Source organism: Glycine max, chromosome 18, assembly GCF_000004515.6.
Source record: "Glycine max cultivar Williams 82 chromosome 18, Glycine_max_v4.0, whole genome shotgun sequence".
NCBI lineage: Eukaryota > Viridiplantae > Streptophyta > Magnoliopsida > Fabales > Fabaceae > Glycine > Glycine max.
In genome coordinates this window covers 26,745,227-26,766,078 of record NC_038254.2, presented here as the reverse complement: position 1 = coordinate 26,766,078, position 20,852 = coordinate 26,745,227, and the positions used below count along the sequence as shown (strand labels likewise).

Genomic DNA, 20,852 nt, shown 5'->3' with positions numbered 1-20,852 from the left:
TGATCTTATCTTTCTTTCTCATTGTATTTTTGATCAATTTGTTGAAGTTTAAAGAAAATATATTTTTGAATAAAAATTTTAACAAAAAGATTTTGTGTTAATAATGATTGATTAAATATTGGTTTTAACAAAAGTTTGTGATACAATCCTTGGAAAAGATAGTTTTTCAAAACTCTATTTTTTTTGTTTGATTTGATTTAGAACCAATGCACTCCTCCATCTCGATTTGTGAGTTTTATAATCTTTTTCTACTTCTGATCTAAATTTAGTTTATTACTGGATTAAAGAGTTGGAGAAGATCTTTTGTGCCAAGACATGCCCTGAAAAATAAAGTTACTTATGCCACATATATGCTAGCCGATAAAGCAGAGTTCTAGTGGCATGAAACTTAACAGATGATGAAAGCCCATGAACAACCCCTCACTTGGTATTATAAAATTAATTATGTTGATATTGTCAAAATTTTAATTTTAGTTTAAAAATATATTATTTAATTGATAAATCAATAAATTATCAATTTAAAAAGTGTTTTTTTTTTTCTATTCAGTGAATATAAAATGATTAAAGTTAATTAAAAAAAAGAGAGTAAGAGTCATACAGGTTTATGATTAAAATAAATTATAATTAATTAAAAGACCATGTTTAAAAAAATGTAAAAGTAAGTGTTTCTACACTTTTAAAACAAGAAAATGGATAAGAAAAACACCTTTTTCTTCTTAAATACATGTATTTTTTTTTTAATTTTAGTCCCTAAAAGTTTATATTTTTTAGTCATTATAAATTTATGTTTTTTTTTTTAATTTTGGTTCCTTATAATTTTTATTTGCATTTTCAGTGTTGTAAATTTGCATCTTTCCAATTATAGTTCCTAAAAAATGAATTTATAGGAGCCAAATAAAATATTGTAATCTTATAAAGCATAAAATTGAGAAAACTTAAATTTATAAGGATTAAAAATAAAACAAATTTACAGTACCAAAATTTAAGAAAATGCAAATGTACACGAACTAAAATTCAACATTAAAACTTAAAAGGAGCAAAATTTTAAGAACGTGAACTTAGACCAAATTCATATTTAGTTTTTTTTCTTATAACTTTTGTAAGAAAAAATAAGTGTTTTTTCTTTGTTTTTCTCTTTCTTCAGATTTCTTTTCCAAGTTCAGTTTAGATAGATCTTTTGGACAAGTCCAACTCGTAGTGCGGTTAACGGGGACAACAGAGGCAGAACAAGAGTGTTTCGGAGAAAATGAACACTGTCCTTTCGTTTCTTACGTTGTCCAAAACATCTGTTTCTTTTTGTCCCTTATTTTTCAATTTCGCTGTTCCTTCTTCCAAATCCACTCACATTGAACTTCCCCGCAAAAGGGGTTCTCAAAACACTGGACTTCGCTGCAAATGTAGCATCTGGCCAGGTGGCCCTGGCTCTGGTAAAGTATTGTTTTTCTTCTTTCTCTCTCTCTCTCTCTCTCTATTTTGCTGCTAGTAATGTTGATGATGTGTTCTTCCATGATGTGCCCAGACATCAATTTCTGGGGTTCATGGGTTGCTGTTGTCTGAAAAAATTTCATCCTTACTGCTGTTTCCACTAGCATCTATCGTTACAGTTTTTTTTCTTCCTTTTATTTCACAAATGCTGAAGGTTTTTTAATTGATGATTGGATTCACGGGGAGTAGGAAATTAAATGAATGTTCATTACTTACGTTGTGTTTATTTGTGTTTTTGCTTTCTAACTTTTAAAATCATTTCATGCTACCGTTTTCAAAAACTAATTTTTAGATAGTAGGAGAGGGGGAAGAAAATGAAATGTAAGGATAAACAGGAGTATCAAAAAACTGAAAGTAGAAAACCAATGTTTTGATATTTTTTATTGTAAAAACTGAAAGAAACGTATTACTTTTGAAAACAGCTTTCAAAAACTACTTTTTTATTGAATGGTTTTTTTTGTTTTCTTATTTTTAAAATATAGAACAGAATTTGAAAATCCGGAAACAGACAGAACCTTTCTAACAATCTGTCTAACACACTCTTTCTAACACTCACTCTGTTATTGATTGAAATTCACTGAAAACTACTAAATTAGGAAAGAATAATTAAATGAGTCGTGAATCCTACCAAAATTTGGGATTTCTAATAAATTTCAGCCAATTGTAGTAGAGAGTGTGGTTAAAATAGTGTGTCAGATGGTGTGTTGCTAGCATTTCTCCTTTTCTAATAGTAATGTTTCACTTAGTAAATTGGGTTAATGATAATCCATTCTTAAGGATTTACTTTTTCAATTTGTAGTTTATGTTATTTACCAGTGAACAAGTAGTTTTCAGGTTATAAATTAGTCCACTTAAAGTTCTCTATTTTAAAGGTGATTTTATTATATTTTCTTTTTCAAGTAAATAAGTAGCTGAATCTTGCAGGTGATAGTGATAGCAGCAACAGAAGTGTCCTGGATGCATTTTTCTTGGGAAAAGCTGTAGCTGAAGCTCTAAATGAGCGCATTGAATCAACAGTTGGTGAGATTTTGAGCACCGTTGGAAGATTGCAAGCTGAACAGCAAAAGCAAGTGCAGGACTTTCAGGTATGGAGCAGTTTAAACTGGCATTATCTTGTGCTAGATAAATAATAGGGTTAATTATGTTTTTAGTCCCTGAACTTTTTCAGGTTTTTACTTTTAGTCCCTGAACAAAATTTTGACCGGTCTTAGTCCCTAAACTTGTATTTCGTTAATGTTTTTAGTCCTTGCCGTCAAATAGCATCATTAAATGATGAGATGGCGTTAATGTTATTGTTATTTTATTACATTTAGTGGCGGTTAAAAATCCAGAAATTGCCTTGCTAAGATGTAGTAAACAATTTTTGGCGGCTGAAAACCGCCAGAAATTGCTTTTGCCTTTTTTGATTGGCCCCTTTCCTCCATCCATCAATGCAAGTTCAAATCAATACAAAACTCAGATCCAAAATCAAAATCAAAATAAGTAGAGGCACAAACACAAACCCAGCAAAATAAAAAAGTTTTTTTAAAAAATAGATCAGAAACCCACAACAACCCAAACCCATAATCAGTTCTGCTTCCACTTGTTGCTTGAAACACACAACCACCCCAACCCTAAATCCAAACTGAAAACCTGGAGGCAGCGGTGTGTGCCTTTCTTTTTGGTGACCCTGTGCTATGCTACTCACTTCATTTTGGTGACCCTCCGAGATTGGTTCGTAAAGGCGGGGTTGGGGCTTGGTCTATTGGGTGTGTCGCCAGTTTGTGTACATTGTGAGAGTGAGACGTGTAGGCACACCTACGAAAACCCAACGAATCTTCTAGCTTCCAAAACCCAATTCTGAAATTGAGTTTTTCCCAAATCTCTGAGAGCACCCTTGTGTTTGCGAGCGAAATGTGGGTTGATCCCTTGCAGTAGCTTGTGTCTGCAACCCTCCAAATTTTTGTCACAATACGAGGAAAAGAGCATTCATCTGCAACCCTCTTAATATTTTAAATGAAGCTTATAATGTTTAAAAAAAGATTGATAAGAATACCAGAATAAGGAAAAGAGCATTGTAATTTTAAATAATATGTGATTTTATTTTTTTATTGATGATATTCGTTGGTCAGTGGTTATAAAAGGAGAAAAATAGGAAAAGGCAAAATCAGTTTTTGGCAGCTTTTTAACTGCTAGAAGTTATTTAATACATTTTCAACATTTTAGCAAGGCAATTTTTAGCAGTTTTGAGCCCCCACAAAATTAACTTCCACTAATGCAACTGCACATCATTATTTAACAGTGCTATTTGACGGCAGAGACTAAAAACATTAATGGAATAAAAGTTTAGAGACTAAGATCAGTCAAAATTTTGTTGGGACTAAAAGTAAAAACCTGAAAAAGTTCAAGGACTAAAAAATAATTAACCCTAAATATGTTGTCTCGTGTATTACTTCATGACTACATAAACAATAAATTGTTGCCTATTATTTTTCATCTAAGTCTATAAATTGGAAAGTTATAATCTGCTTAAAGATTTTATGTGGTAACATGATCCAGTGTTACATTTTGGATGCTCTGACTATTAATGTTAGATTGTAACTCAACTTGTAGAATATAGTTCATTCCTTTTATTGGACCTTAATTTGGCAGTATAGGCAAATGTTCAATATTGTATTTCTAATTTTAAAATGATATTACTGCTAATGGGGATTGCCAATTGTCCAAATAAAAATATTTCGAATTCCAACTGTGTATATATATATATATATATATATATATATATATATATATTTAATTTAGTCTACAATCAGTTTTGTATTCCAAAGTGTGTTGGACTGTCAAATTTTAATTACTGGGATAATTATATACAGAAGAAAGACAGATTGTTGAGCTATATAGAGTTACGTTGATGACCTAAAAGTTTAATGATACGGTACCTACAAGAGTTGAAAAAATGAGTTGGAAATTGTAAGTGGCAACCAATTGAGATGCTGATAAACATATTGTGATTTAGAATAACTAAAATGTTGCATTCTTTCTATACTAATAGAACGTGCAACAGTGCAACACTGCTATATTCTCTGAAAAATGATACAGAAAGAAAACAGAATAATTCAATAAAATAAGAAAAGAAAGGTTGTCCTCCTGTCTCCAATTGTGAAACAATGTTTAAGATAGTAAACTCCAGTTAAACGGGCCAATCTCTATTAGTTGTAATAATTAGATTGTTAGTTTGACAAGGCATAAATAATTAGAAGGACAAAGAGGAGTCTTTGGTTTTAGAGTGGAAATTAGGAGGGAAAGTCCAAGGGCTTATTTGTTTACTGTTTTCAAAAATAATTTTTGTTTACAAAAATTTGTTTGTCTCCTGAGCACATTTGGAAGTGTTTGTTCCCTAAGACATTTTTGTTTTCTTAAAGTTTGTCTCCTGAGCAGAGAAGTTTAAGGAAAAAAAAGGATGAGAAGCTGAGAAAGCAGCTCCCACTTGTTATGTAAACAATTTTCAAATTTTAATAGATTTTGGATCAGAAATTGATTGTCGAGTATTGTTGAATTGTTTTAGAAAACAGTTTTTAAAACAAAAAAAAAAAGGAAAAAAAATAGATGAGATAGAGAATCAAACAAACCACAAGTCTCTTGAGTACATAAGGAGTAGAGAAGAGATTCATTTATATTGTAAATCTGTGATCTCTTGAGTACATAAGGAGTAGAGTAGAAACAGGTCAGAATGCATTCTTTTTGTAATTAAGATTGGCTGTTTTCCACCATTCTGAATATGTATCTATCAGTATATTTCCATTCTTGTGAAAATTAACAATTGATTACAATGAATTTTTAAAACAATGAAAATGAAGGTTGGAATTATTAAACAGAAATTCTAGAGTTTAGGTGGCTTAATCATATTAGCTAAAAGGAAATTATAGATATGGACTGGTGTTTTCTGGTTCGCAATTTTAGGGGCTTGCGATCTCTGATTTGCGTGTGGCTCTCTGCTCCTCTTTGTTCTTCGCTTGGTGTTTGGCTGTTTTTCTTGTTCACTCATGGCTATGCCTGTTACTAGTGGTGGAGGTGACCCCAATCCACCACATGGTGATGCTGCGCTACCTGTGCATCCTGCTCCGGTGAACACCAATCTGAATCACACTATTACTGAGAAGCTTGATTTAACAAATTATTTGTTTTGGAGGACGCAGGTGAAACCCGTAATTCGTGGTTACAATTTGCTTCATTTTATTCACGAGGTTCTGATTCCGCAGAGGTTTGCCACTGTTGAAGATGCAAATGCTGGCAGAGTAACTGAAACATTCGAACTTTGGGATCAACAGGATCAATTATTGCTTTCCTGGTTGCATTCCACAATTTCAGCACCTATTCTTCAAAAATTCGTCAATTGCAAGACTTCCTGGCATCTGTGGGACAGAATCAATAATCACTTTCACACTCACATGAATGTAAAGTGTAATCACCTCCGTACTCTTCATCAACTTACTCTTGATGGACACACTGTTTCTGAATTTCTATCAGCGATCCAAGATCTAGTGGATTCACTTAATGCTATTGGCGAACCCATTTCAGTGCATGAACACATTGCTGTCATTGTTGAAGGTTTGCCTGAAACCTATGAGTCGTCTATTTCCTTCATTGATAACCATGCTGAACCCCTTACTGTTGATGAAATTGAAACTTTGCTGATTGGTCATTAGGCACGAATTGAAAGGTATCGAAAGAAGGCTGTTGCTTTGGTTAATGTGGCCTTTTCCTGTGTTGTGTCATCCTCTGCACAATCTGATACCAACACTTTTTTTCGCATCTGCTACTGCAAACTATGTTCAGCAGAATTCCTACTCTTCACATACTGATTGGAATCAGAATCAGAATGCTGGTCGTGGTGGTTGTATTAATGGCAGATCTGGTGGCAGAGGGGGTCATGGAGGACGTGGCGGTCATAGTTCTCTGCAGTGCTATATTTGTCAGAAGTTTGGACATGTGGCTGCAGATTGTTGGCACAAGCCCTCAACTACTGTCTCTCCTTATTCCATGATGTTTCGTCAGTCCTTTGTTACTTCTGCTTTTGGGACTCAGCTGCAATATCCCGTTGCTAATTTTGTCACTCCGCAGAACCTCAAATGTCTGTTCAACCTCAACAGCTTGTCCAACCCCAAATGGTTCTTATGCAGCCAATGCAACAACCTGTTATGCAACAGGCATTCATGCAGCACCCTCTCATGCAGCAACCTGTTATGCAACAACCAGCCATGCAGCAAGTGGTTCCCACACAGATGGCTATGGTCTCCCCTCACCAAATGACAAGTTACACTCCCAAATAGAATCATGCTCTCAAGCTATGACTATTGGTTCAACTTTTGACCAATCCAACATTTGGTATTCTGACTTATGTGCCTCTCATCATGTCAATGCCAATGTTGAGAACATTAAGCAGTGTTCTTCATTTGAGGGTCTTGATCAAGTGATTGTAGTCAATGGTCAAGGTCTGCTCATCAAATCTATTGGTTCTTCCTCCTTTATTTCTCCTTATAATCATTCTGCTGATCTAGTTCTAAATAGAATATTGCATGTTCCAACCGTTTCTAAAAACCTTTTGAGTGTTACAAAGGATAATTCAATTTACTTTGAATTTCATCCTAATGTGTGCTTTGTTAAATCTCAGGTATCCAATGAGGTTCTTCTCAAAGGACATCTTGGATCCAATGGCTTGTACACATTTCCCAAGCTGTTGTCAAATTCCACTTCTTCAAGCTCAATTGCCAAGTCTACTTCTAAGACTGATTTGTTGCCTTCCATTGTAAAATCCCACTTTCCTGTTAATTCAGCCTCTATAAATACTGTTTGAGCCAACACTTGGCACTCTAGATTGGAGCACCCAAGTGTTGCTACACAAAAACTTGTAATGCGTTTGTGTAATATTCCTTTCAATAATATTCCTTCACCCTTGCAGCAGCTCCGTCAGTTTCTCCCCTTGATCTTTGGCCAATTTCTCCAATGCTTCCACTTAGTTTTCCATCACGAACACAAATCCAACAGGTCAGACCAATTGTTAGAAACCAAAAATTGAAATGAGAAAGAAAAGAAAGGAGTTTATGACTAGTAAGAAAAGAACAGAAAATAGGACAGAAAACTCTCCTCCAAGGGTTTCCCCTTCACAAAAGATTTCTTCTTTCACTAAGAGCTAATGCTCAATCTACAAATGATAAGATCTCTCTCTCTCCTATTCTTTTCCCCCTATTTATATCTAGTAAATCCCTTTATCTAACTAACTAACCCCTTAACTAACTAATCAATATTCTAACTGTAACTTATTAATACTCTAACTATGTTAACGAACTTTCCCTTCTCCTTATATCTTGATAGTAGGGGTAGTAGGCCACAAGAACAAGGATTGAAATGAGAACAGGGAGGGACATGTGCTAGCTGATGATGGAGAGAGAGGAAGGATAGGGAAGAATAACAGAAATGCAGAATGCCACCTGTCTAGAAAGGAGTGGAGCAGGAGGGTGTGTGAATCACGAGGGAATCATGCAAATCGTGCAATAGAGGAGAAAGTGGGAAAATAAATGTCTAGAAAGGAGTGGAGCAGGAGGGTGTGTGAATCATGAGGGAATCATGCAAATCGTGCAATAGAGGAGAAAGTGGGAAAATAAAGGGCTAGAGGGGATTGGAAGAGGTATCAGTTATCATTTCAGGGAATTTTGGGGGTGCTAAGTATAGGAGTTATTCCTATCTCATAAAAAAGGAGTCACTCTTATTTTTTCTTTTTAATTCGATCATCTTGTAAGGAGCTAGTGTCCATCCATTAAATTGTTTTTCTGTTACTTTACTCCATAGGTAATCCTTTTACTGAGGGCACTTCCTGAGGGTTCCAAAACCATTTTGTGGAGAATCAATCAAATATTTTACATTCATTGTATTAATTATAGTTTATAGGCACATGATCTCCATTTAGAGGAAATTGAATATCCTCTTCATTTTTGTGTAATGCAATAAGCCTATATATAATCATTTGTGCCTCTGGTGTATTTCAGACACACGGTTTCAACCTACTATACTATCCTTCTGATTTATGTAATTTAACATGGTATCTAGTGACGTAGCTCCATGTGGAGCTTGTAGGCCTTGAATCTTCTTCATCAATGGAGTCCTTTACTTCTTGAAGATCATGACAACAAAATGGAGAAGGAAGGAAGATGATTAGAGAAGTCACTTCAAGGAGAAGATAAGTAAAAAAAAAACTCACTGTTATAGGAAGCTATGGATAAGAGTTTGAAGGTAGGAAAAAATGAGTGGAGGGAGAGGGAGAGAAGGGACACAAAATTTTGTGTCTCAAATGAGGTCTAAACTTGAAAGTGTAATTCTCAAATGATCAAAGTTTAAAAAATGCACACACATGACCTCTATTTATATCCTAAGTGTCACAAAAAATTGGAGGGAAATTCAAATTTCACTTGAATTTGAAATTGAATTTATGAAGCCAAATTTTGGAGCCAAAATTTCACTAATTATGATTAGTGAATTTTAGTTATGCTTCAACCCAATAATCCAAGATCAAGTCCAAGATTCTTCATTAAGTGTACTTAGGCGTCATGAGACATGTAAAACATGAAGGAGATGCACAAAGTGTGACTATATGATGTGACAATGGGGTTTAGCAAGCAAATACTCACTTCTCCCTATAAAATTTAATTGGATTGAGATTATCTCAATTGAATTAAATTTATTTCCTAATACACAGATCAAATATTCACTTAATGCATGCGAAATTACAAAACTATCCCTAATACAAAAACTAGTATAGGTGCCCTAAAATACAAGGGCTGAAAAATTCTATATTTCTAGGGTATCCTACCTACATTATAGAGCTCTAAAAATAATGAAATCTTAATCTAATATGTATAAAGATAAATGGGCTCATACTTAGCCCATGAGCCCGAAATCTAGTCTAAGGCTCATGAAAATTCTAAGGCCTTCTCTTGCATCTCTGACTTAATCTTCTTGGAGTCTTCTATCCAATGCTCTTGGAGGGTAGGATTGCACCATTTCCCCCCTTTTGAAAAGGTAAATCCTCAAATCCAGAGGTTTCTTAAATTCTGGGTTTCTTTCCTTAACACCTGTAAAAAGAATAAAATATATATATATTAGTGGTGTTTGGTATGTTGGAGTAAGGTAAGGTTTGAAAACCCATTTCTTGGACATCTTCCCATGAGGAAAAATGGTTCCTCACCAACTCAATGAGTAATGTTACAAGTATAGAAAAATATGGAACAAACATTTTGTAAATATTTTTTAAGTCATGGAAGCCCCAAATTTTACTTATACTTGATAGAGTGATTCACTCAGGAATGACCTTTATTCTCTCAGAGTTCGTGAGAATCCCTTGATTACTATTTAAAAAATTAAAGAAAGTAATGTAATAAAACATATATTTTTTTTTGTATTTTCATGTTGATTATTCTTATCAAAAAGTACAATAAACCTAAGGTGTCCCATATGAGCCCTTAAGTTTGTATTGAAACTAAAAATAAGAACAAACCTACCTAATGAGTTCCTATGTATGCGAATCATGAAGATGTTGGATGCATGAATGATTTTACAAAAGAGGGTTGCACCACTCAAAATATTCATCATATCACCTATCATAGGGATTCGGTGTCTCATAAGAGACTTCCAACACACTTCCAATGAAAGACCTTTTTGTTACAAAACTTGAAAGCAATGAAGGTTGTTAAACAAGTGGTCTCGGTATCTTAAGAAGAGGGGTTGAATTAAGATAAAAAACTTTCCCCAATTAAAATACTAACTCTCTTTTAGATTAACAATTCATCCTTAATATGAATTACCCAAAGAACAAGTCAAAATAAATTTCTTTAAAGCAAAAGATAAACTGCAACAAATAAAAGAAGCTTAAGGGAAGAGAGAATGCAAACTCAGTTTTTATACTGGTTCGGTCATGCCATGTGCCTACGTTTAGTCTCCAAGTAACCCGTTTGGGATTTCCACTATCTTGTAAAAATCCTTTTACAAAGTCTGAACTACAGAGGGACACTCTTCCCTTGTGTTCAAAAATCCTTACAACTTAAGAGAATCATAGTCTCTTGAACAATAAATGTTTGTTTTGAGTAAGAAAATATTTTCTCTCTTGAAGATAAGAATATTACAAGATGAAAAACACACAACAATCCTTATAGATTTTGCAAGTGTTTGGCCAAGACTTTCTTTTGAGAGGATAAGACAATTTTTGGTTATGAAAAACTCTATTGAATTTCGAACCCCAAGTTACCTATTTATAGGCCTTTAGTGGTCATTCAAAAATCTTTTGAACAGTTGTGATTTTTGGGAGTTATATTTTAAAATTTCCTTACTGGTAATCAATTACATTAATATGGTAATTGATTATACGGTTAGTTTTTGAAGAGTTATGACTCTTCAGACTTGAAATTAGAAATTTTCGTGTCTCTGGTAATTGATTACACAAGTGTTGTAATCAATTACAGACTTTTAAAATTTAAATTTCTAAAAGTTGTTAAAAATAGTTTTAACTTCTGGTAATCGATTACATCTATTGTGTCATCGATTACTCAGTTTAATATTCAAATTCAAAATTTGTAAACTGTTTTTTTTAAAGACATTTAGTTACTGATAATCGATTACATCCTATGGTGATCGATTACCAGAGAGAAAAAAACACCTTATTTTAAAAATAGTTTTTCTAAAAAACCTTGTAAAATATTTTCCTCACCTAAACCTAGGCAACATCATCTAAGAAATTCTTTTAACATCCTATGGATTAAGTTCATTGTTCTTCTTGAATTTCTTGATTCTTATGTAACGACCTGTCTCATTGCTAGGATATCATCACTTTAAATCGCGAAAAATTTCAAATTTTAAATGAAAACTCCGTTAATTTGCTTATGAAAAATGAAAGTAATTTTTTTCTTGATATACATTCACCAAACAACGCACCATTACTTAAGTAAATGAATATATATATATCTATATATATATATATATATATATATATATATATATATATATATATATATATATATATAGTAACTCAGTACACATCATTAACATAATGGAAAATAAATTTGTTCATACATATAATTAAATTTGTGATTTACATCCTCAATTCAAAAAAAAATTATGTAACCAACTATGGAGTAGTTGATTAACAAAACTCAACTCTCTCCCAAAATAATCCCAATGTCATCACGTTGGCTTGACGACTCCACAGAAGAATTTCACTTCTCGTACTCTACTGTTGTCATTCTGCTCCCACAAACAAAGGTTCACGATCATCATAGGTACTAATCACACGGTACAAAAATTGCGAGGGGTGAGTTTATTATAAAAGAAATTAATACAAAGATCAAATAACCATAATTATTAAGAAAACATTAACAAATATCATAAGTTTACACAAACATTCACTAGTCCAACACACACTCAACAAATAGTCATCATCAGTCCATAGTTCCAAGCAACCATGCTCAGTATGATGCATGCACCTGACCTTAACTCTCAAATGCAACGTGGTACCATCCTCAAGGAAATAGCTTAAGCGTGTCCACACGGCACTCTTACTTAGGAAAATTAGGCAGTAAGTGTGAAGGTCACCCTGTCGTGCACAGACAACTCCCCCCCCCCCCCCATGGTGATCAGCTCGAGTCTCAAGGGAGTTTCAAATTGAGTGACATGCCCCCAAGTACAAGTATTCCTCCTCATGATAAACTACAAGTACTTACTGACAAAGTTTATACTATTTTCATGTCATATGAAGTGTGAAACATGGGCACCATTAAATGCACTGACCTTCGATAATTAAAGCTTCTAAGTCATCGCCCTTCGGAGATGCTTAAAACTCTTTAACTACTTTTTTTCTCCCACCAGAGATATCTAACACACAAGAGACACTAAGAGGAACTCAAACTAACTAGGATAAGGGCTTAGAAATCAAGATTACCTCAGAGAAGCTTTGAAATGAAGGATTGGAGGAATTTTTTCCATCGAATCCTTGAGGAGAATTCTGAGAATTCTGCTCCGATTAAGATGTTCCTCTTGGTGTGGGGGTTCGACGACAAGCAACGGCGGCTCGTGGCGGCCATCGGTGGTCGTGGGTGGTGGAGAAGGAGGTGTTAGGTTTTGGGTGGCATTTTGGAGAAGAGGAGAGTGAAAACTTGTATTTTTCATGCTGAGGAACGTATTTATAATCTGCATATCTCGCTTAGCGAGTTCGTCTCGCTAAGTTGGAGTCCACTTTTCTCGCTCAACGTGCAAATTCTTGCTCAGCACAACTTCCTCTGCACTATGGCTTGCTCAGCGGGCCAATTCTCGCTCAGTGCAATTTCCTTGGGTTAGAATTGCGCTTAGCATGCCCTTCACGCTTAGTGAGACATCAAAAGTTGTTATTTTCAAAATCCCAACGGTCAGACTGTGGAAAAGTGTCTTAGGAAGCCCCAAACAAAATTTGAAGATGATCCAACGGTTAACGTATTCGGAATCGCGATTTTATTGAAATAGGTTTGGGAAAAATCTGAAATAAAATAATTTCAACTTAGTTCAACAAAATTCTACATAACTCAGCATTCACATCAAGAAATTCACACATGACTAATTTAAGCCAAACCTCAACTCATTCAAGTCAACCATATAGTCAAATAACACAATAAATACAATTAAACATCGATTTATAACTAGTAATATTTCAGGGTGTTACACTTGACTAGGATCAAACTTGAATTGCGTTCATCTTTGGCATCATCAAAACTTCAAGAAGAAAATATTATGTAATTACAAGATAAACTATGTTTGATTAGTAAAGAAAATAAACTATGATAGTAAGCAAGAAATTAAAGTGCAAGAAATATAAACTAGGCGGATCCTAGGAGTGTATGGATGATCACATTTAAGGTTCCCAACAAAACACTCACTATCCTAAGGGAAAATTGCCTAAAATTATTACACACAAATGAAAATTTGATAACCTATTGGAGGCTCCCAACACATTTCCAATGAAATGTCTTGTTGTTACAAAACTTGAAAGCAATGAAGGCAAGTAAATTGCAGTTTACAAAATTACAAAACGGTCCTCAATTTTGTTGGTTGTTCTCTATTTGGTGATTCACTCAATTTGAAGTGTTTCTTAGTCCAATAGCTCTTAAGGTGGTTGACCCCTTGCTTCTTGGTTCAAATTCTTCAAGGGATGACACCAATCCTCCTATCCAATTCCTTATATGGTAACCCACAAATAAGGAAACAAAGAGACAAGCAATAACCAAAGACAAAAAAAAAATGAAATGAAAGCTAAACCAATAGAGTTTTAGCAAGACAAATTTTCAAGAATTATTCAATAATTAAAGTAATGAAAAACACCTAAAAGCAAGCTACGACTCAAAGAGAAACCTAGAATGACTTTGTAGTAGAGTTACAAAAACAAAAAAAATAAGACTCAAGAAATCTTTAGTTTTGACACTTGTTTTCACACTAATTTTCAATTGAAATTTCAAAACTAAGATTTATATAAAATAGATACTAATTATAGAACAAATTTCGAGCTAAAACAACAAGCACAATTCCCTTTCACTTTATTTTTCCTAGAAATTGATTTTCCTGCCCACTTGTGTGATTTTTAGTATTTTTTCCTTTTATCCAAATCACTTGGTTCTTTTTTTTTTCTATTTTTGGTCCAGATGTCTAGAAAATTCAGTAAAAATTTTAGCTCAAAATTTGACGTGACCAATTCAAAGTAATATTTACAAGTTCGTATGTTCAAGCTGTCAGCACCAGTGATTTCAACCTAGAAATTAAGAGTAGTGTTTATGTTGTTTATGCTCAAATGTCTTGAATAACACAATTCAAGAGAGTTTAAGACTTATTTTGATTCACAAATCCAACCACAACTTAGCACTACAACTCAATTTTGTCATAGACTACTTCTAAGAATTGATTTAGAACATGTTATAAACTAAATAACATGCATGAATTAGACTCAAAATTCAAAAGATAGACTAAGAATGACAAGAATACGTGAACAAATGTATCTAGAATTCAATTAACAAAATCAAAATTTAACACAAACTTAGAACATAATGTGACAATTATTATGACTAAACATGACTCTAAGACAACATGGATTAAGTGGTTTACACTTAGATTTTTTTGGTTTTTTTGTCAAATCAATATTTTGGAAGAAAATTTAGATCTAAAGGTTCAACACAAGAAGATTATGACTGAAAAATGATAGAATCTAAAATCAACACAAAAACATGATTCAAGAGTAGATCTATAAAATTTGAACCATAGAAATGCAAGAACAAGTGTAGATCTAAGATTTAATCGGTTTATTTTTTTGAATCTACTTTAAACAACACCAAACCACAAGACAATGGGGGATATACATGGAGAATAAGATAAAGAACAAGTAATTAAAGTGAATTGACCGAACAAAAAGATAGAGGAAGCAAAAGAATATCACCTAGACGAAGATGCTCTTGATACCACATGGTGTAGCTCCATGTGGAGCTTGTAGGCCTTGAATCTTCTTCATCAATGGAGTCTTTTGCTTCTTGAAGATCATGGCTGCGGAATGGAGAAGGAAGAAAGATGATTGAAGACGTCACTTCAAGGAGAAGATGAGTTAAGAAGAAGCTCACCACCATAGGGAGCCATGGATAAGAGCTTGAAGGTTGGAGATGATGAGTGGAGGAAGAGAAGGGGCACGACATTTTGTGCCTCAAATGAGGTCTGAACTTTGAAGTGTAATTCTTAAATGATTAAAGTTTAAAAAATACACACACATGACTTCTATTTATAGTTTAAGTGTCACACAAAATTGGAGGGAAATTCAAATTTCACTTGAATTTGAAATTGAATTTATGGACTCAATTTTGGAGTCAAAATTTCACTAATTATGATTAGTGAATTTTAGCTATGCTATAGTCCACTAATCCAAGATCAAGTCTAAGATTCTCCACTAAGTGTGCTTAGGTGTCATGAGGCATGTAAAACATGAAGGACATGCACAAAATGTGACTATATGATGTGACAATGGGGTGTAGCAAGCAAATGCTCATGCCCCCTCTAAAATTTAATTGGATTGGGCTTATCCCAATTCAATTAAATTTATTTCCCAACACACATCAAATATTCACTTAATGCATGTGAAATTATAAAACTACCCCTAGTACAAAAACTAGTCTAGGTGCCCTAAAATACAAGGGTTGAAAAATCTTACATTTCTAGGGTTTAACACCACCTTTAGCTTGTTGTTCATTTTCCAACAAGGAATTTTGATCGCCTATCATATTGTTGTCTTTTCAGCATGTTTTTTGGCCACCGCCTTCAGGTCATTGCTCATTTTTTGGTAAAGAACCTTTTGGTTGCCTATTTTGTTACTAGCCTTTCCAGTGTGTTTCTCAGTGACTTTTTTTGGGCTTTGCTGACTATCTATGACAATTTCCTCTCTTCACTTTGTGTCTTCACTAATATTGGCTTGAAGCTTTCAAATGTCGGTTTTAAGAAAGTCAAAACTTCCTTAGAATTTTCTTAGGCTGATGGGTATTTCAACTCTTTCTTTCTAGCAATATTCCCTTACTTCACCAAAGATTCCTGAGTTGTCTTCATAATGTTTTTTACTATAACTCAATTTTTTATCCTTTTGTTGGAAATCAATTTTCTTGTAACAAGCTAAAGCTAGCTTGAGGGGGAGTGTTGAGAATTAATCAAATATTTTACATTCATTGTATTAAGTATAGTTTATAGTGATATGATCTCCATTTAGAAGCAACTGAATATCCTCTTCATTTATGTGTGTATTTAATGCAATAAGCCTATATATAAAGTGATGCATTTCAGACACAGTTTAAGCATACTATCCCTCTTATTTATGTAATTTAACACATTTGAATACCATTTCAGTTTCAGTGTTTTAATTCCGCTTCTGGTACCTTTCTTTTACATGTTAGAAAATATAATGCTAATGCAGGAAGAAGTGTTGGAAAGAGCCAAAAAATCAAAGGAAAAATCAGCACGTCAAGCTATGGAGGCACAAGGACTAATTTCAAAGTCTGGAGTTGAGACAAAAGTCCTGTATTCAATTACTTCTGACACTTTAAATTCTTCAACAAATCCAGTCACTTCTGTTCAGTCTACTGTTGCATCTGAAACAATTTCCGAACTTGCCAAAGGGGAGGAACCTACCACTAGTTCAACTAGTGATGAATGATCCATCCTTTTGTATTGGGCTTCAACTTTTGACTGATTTATACTGAATTTGCTTAACGCCTTATGTTCTCCAATATATATATATATATATGTATATATATATATATATATATTCAAGAGAGATTAATAAATTCTAATTCTCATTTGGAGTGTCCCTGTTTCTTCCATTATGCAACAAAATTTGATTTGACTTTGTTTTTTGAGGTATCATTAACACTTACCATGACTATTTATACAGCGACAACTTTGTGAAATTTGAATATGATCATGTCTTAATGAAATAGTCTTCTAGCTAATATTTTATCCAAAGGAGTTGTGATAAACATCTTGTGGACGTGTACCTGGCCCTTAACTTTTGATAGAGCAATATAGCTCTTTGTTTATCTGATACCAAGGTATTTTCATCATTTATTATTATTTTTTTGACACCATATGATATGAATTTACTTACGGATCGTCTTGGAAACAAGTGAACAAAGAGAAATTCGACTCCAATCGTGATTTGTCGGTAGAACCAACACTATAAAGTTCTTAAACTTAAGAACAAAAGAGAAGCTCTTAATAGAAAAACAATAAATTTAATTGATCTAAGAATTTTGTCTTTGAAGCTTACAAGAGGCTTCTATTTATAGGTTATGCTAGGCAACCTTTAAAACAAAAGAAGTAAGTTCCACAAACAATCATACTAGGCATTAATTGTACACCATCATTTACTTCCCATGGGGCTTCCCACTAAGTATGTATTTCTATTTAAGCATTTTACTTACCATTTAGCATCACAATAACGTATTAAGTTTAACTAACCATCATAATGGTTTAGGAAGCTCAAAAACACTAAAACCTGACCTAGGGAAGATGAAAAGACATGAACTTATACCTAAAAAATAAGAACACAAATTACATTAAAAATGGAAAAATGAGATTAAGGATTGAGTGTTGGACTAGATATGCATCTTAAGTATTAAGTGTTGGACTAAATTTGCTTTCCAAATTAGGCTCTTGCTATTTACACCCCTGTCCCATTTTTCTAAGTACACCCCATACCCCTTTCTACCTCCCAATTACCCATTATATCCTTTTTTATAAAGAAGTATACTCCTTTTGTTTTCTAGAAATGTCTTTCCCTAATTACATATACCTATTTTTAAAATGTATCTCTAGAACTATAAGTCATAGTTCCAGAGATATCCTTCCAAAATAGATACATATTTTTTAATAAAATATCACTTAAGAATTAAGATGGTTGACAAGAAATTAAAAAAAATGATAAACACTTATATCCATATTTGTTAGTCTTATTTTTATCCTATCGTTAGTGTTATTTAAATTCTATCTAAAATTGTGTTTTAAGGTATGTTCATCACTAACTTCATATATTATACATCTTAATTGCAAAACAAAGCTTTTAACGATGGTTTCTTTTCTTTATGTGTTAGGTCTCGACCACCACCTTTTACGTCTACCTTGGATTTTGATGATTAACAGTAAGTATAAATTATTGATATTTTAATGAGTTTATGATGAGTGGATATAATCAATTTTATTAAAGGACTTATATTATCTGCATCGCCCACACTCAAAGAGGGAAAAACTCTATTAATTATTAACTAGCATCCAATGCACTAAAACCAAAAGCGTCTATATGATATATCAATCAGTGTTATATGCCAAGTATAATTAACACTTGTTTCCAGTTGATATGAGTTTTGATATACTCTCAAAAGTGATCAACATAGTTTGAAAAGGCTATGATAATTGAAAAAGGAAGTACACATTCTCTTTTATAAATTTTCATTTTGCCTCTCTTTATTTGAATTGTCAACACTTAAATTTAAGAAAATGACAAAATGGAAGAGAATAAAAGGTCTGCACAGAATATTTCTCATGGGCCGCTTTCATCGAGTACAAGGGGCACATGCAACTATATGTACTTCTGCGCTTGTCCTCACGAACCAGAGAATGCCACATAGCCTCATCTCCCATTGTGAGACAACGGTTATTTCAAGGAATCAACACTAATCCTGTAATGGATCTTTCACTAAAGTCTATAAACGGTAGACTATACCAAAAAAGAAAGACGATGAAATTACTCTGAAGTAAAACTTTGCAAAAATCACTGGATGACTCATTTAAGTGTTTATTGTTTATCCTTTGCCAAGCAAAGTTATCTTGTATTTGAATTTTATTGTTTATCCACTCATTGAGTGTTGTTGAATACATGTATTCATTCAAACAAATGTTTGTGAAAGTCAGGAGTGACTTAGTGTTAAACAATACTTGAGTTTTCTTAGATTCAAGGATAGTCTAAGATAGTGTCAGAAGTGGTATTAAGAATACTTGTATAGCCAGGAGTGGTAGGACATAAAGTTTGCTTTGTAATCAAGTTTTAATTAGTATAAACCTTTACTGTTGTGTAAAGGGGAACTAGACATAGCTCACTTTGAGCAAACCAATATAAACCTAGTGAACTTCAAAAGGATATGAAGGAGCTTAATGAACTTCATGATTATCATATGAAGAAAGATATGATCTATGGAGATAATGTGCATAAACACATAGGGATTATGAAGACCTCAAAATGAGTAAACATAATCTTTGGGTGGAATGTGAAGAATGTTAGTCGTCTTATACGACTAACTTTTGTATAGAAAACTTTTACAAAATGTATATATTTTCCCCAATTTATGGTTCTTTTTGTAGGATTGTAAATAAATTTTGCTTTGTTTTTATCTGTGCTCAGTAGAAGCCTTGTGTATGGAATTAATGTCAATTTCTCTTCAATTTCAGGCAAAAAGGAGTTATTTTGAAGAAGTGCTAAAGTTGATGTCTCGCTAAGCGAGCTCAATGCGTTTAGCGAATGTCATCCGCTAAGCGAGGCATCAACGCGCTTAGCGGATAGGAGGAATCTGGAAGGGAATCTGTCACGCAGGCACGCGCCCAACATATGATCAGCTCGCTCAGCGAGTTGTTTGTCACCTTCCAGGCTTAGCGCGAGTTTGGCACTGAGCGAAAGTTCACTTACTTGCGCTAAGCGCGAGAATGGCGCTAAGCATGACGTCGAGGTCAATGAGCTCTTTTTTAAGCCTGACTTGCAGAGAATGAAGGGGGCTGGAAGAGAGAGCGCTGAATAGCCGTCAGAGCTTGAAGAGTGAAATACAAAAAGGCAAAGAAGAGAGCAAAGAAGCCAAGTTTTGATCTTTTAGGAATATTTGTGAGTTTTTGAGTGATTGTGAGGTTCCTAGAGATGGAGGAGACATCCCCACTCCTTTGTAAGCAAGCAATTTCTCTTAATTCCTCTTCTTCATTGTAAAAGGAGCTTCCTTGCTCTAGAAGGCTAAATCCTCAGTTGGGGATTCTTGTTGAGTAATTGATGCAAACTCTTTCCCTATCTAATTAAGGTTGTTTTATGTGTTCATTGTTTCTATGAGTACTTTATTATTGCATGCTTGTGGCTTGATCATCCATATGTGTGTACTGTTAGGGGCTTTAGCATTGAAAGATGTATTGTCTCCTTAGAACTTGATAGAGCAAGATTAGGTTACATGTCTGGACACGGAGTGCGATAATTTAGTTTTTATTATGTTGTGATCATAAAGCTGTTCAATTAAGCTAAGTTCAACAAGAGACATCTACGAACAAAGTTTAATTAGAATTAGGCTAAACTCACGAGACATCGGTGTTTATTACTTAAGCCTTCAGCATAGAACACAGAAACATCTTTAATTAGAGAAACATCCTTAATTGCATCAATTTGCTCAGTAAGAGGACCCAACGCCTTTAGATATCGGTTTTCACACTTACTTGCTCAGGTTTATTGCTTTGTAATTAGAATAGAACATACTTTTACTTTCATTCACAATCATGATTTCTGTTTACAAATGCCTGCTTATTGAACAAACCTTTACCAAATGAACAAGTTCCCTGAGTTCGATACTCGGTTCACACCATTTTAATTATTTACTTGACGACCCGGTGTACTTGCTGGTAGATTTCACATCCACACAAACAAGTAGTATCCCGGAGAGCGAAACAAGTAGTTTGGCACCGTTGCTGGGAACTTTTTCCATCTGGAAAGTTTAGTTCAGTTTGAAGGCATTAATTCATTATTCTTTGATTTATTAATTTTTGTCTTTGTTAATATTTGTTTA

The 20,852-nt window shown here is 33.8% G+C and overlaps 2 protein-coding genes across 3 annotated transcripts; both read left to right on the top strand.

The window, feature by feature from the left end:
* Positions 1-1,110: 1,110 nt before the first annotated feature.
* On the top strand, positions 1,111-20,583 carry LOC100813568 (uncharacterized protein At4g13200, chloroplastic). 2 transcript variants are annotated; one of them, XM_014771083.3, is made up of 4 exons: positions 1,141-1,427; positions 2,410-2,570; positions 16,466-16,652; positions 20,350-20,583. In XM_014771083.3, exons 1-4 carry the CDS (start codon positions 1,247-1,249, stop codon positions 20,352-20,354), a joined length of 534 nt encoding a protein of 177 aa, XP_014626569.1. In that variant the 5' UTR covers positions 1,141-1,246; the 3' UTR covers positions 20,355-20,583. The 2 variants fall into 2 exon arrangements, with proteins under 2 accessions (XP_003552081.1, XP_014626569.1); XM_003552033.5 differs by lacking the exon at positions 20,350-20,583 and having other exon boundaries at positions 1,111-1,427; positions 16,466-16,845.
* Positions 2,581-7,425, top strand: LOC121173989 (uncharacterized). Its single transcript, XM_041011892.1, has 2 exons — positions 2,581-6,072; positions 6,171-7,425. Exons 1-2 carry the CDS (start codon positions 5,508-5,510, stop codon positions 6,179-6,181), a joined length of 576 nt encoding a protein of 191 aa, XP_040867826.1. The 5' UTR covers positions 2,581-5,507; the 3' UTR covers positions 6,182-7,425.
* Positions 20,584-20,852: the final 269 nt, after the last annotated feature.

Coding starts and splice junctions, on each gene's coding strand:
- LOC121173989 (XM_041011892.1), top strand. CDS start 5,508: ATGGCTATGCCTGTTACTAGTGGTGGAGGTGACCCCAATCCACCACAT.
- LOC100813568 (XM_003552033.5), top strand. CDS start 1,247: ATGAACACTGTCCTTTCGTTTCTTACGTTGTCCAAAACATCTGTTTCT. Junction 1,428..2,409: donor GCCAGGTGGCCCTGGCTCTG/GTAAAGTATTGT, acceptor TGAATCTTGCAG/GTGATAGTGATAGCAGCAAC. Junction 2,571..16,465: donor AGCAAGTGCAGGACTTTCAG/GTATGGAGCAGT, acceptor ATGCTAATGCAG/GAAGAAGTGTTGGAAAGAGC.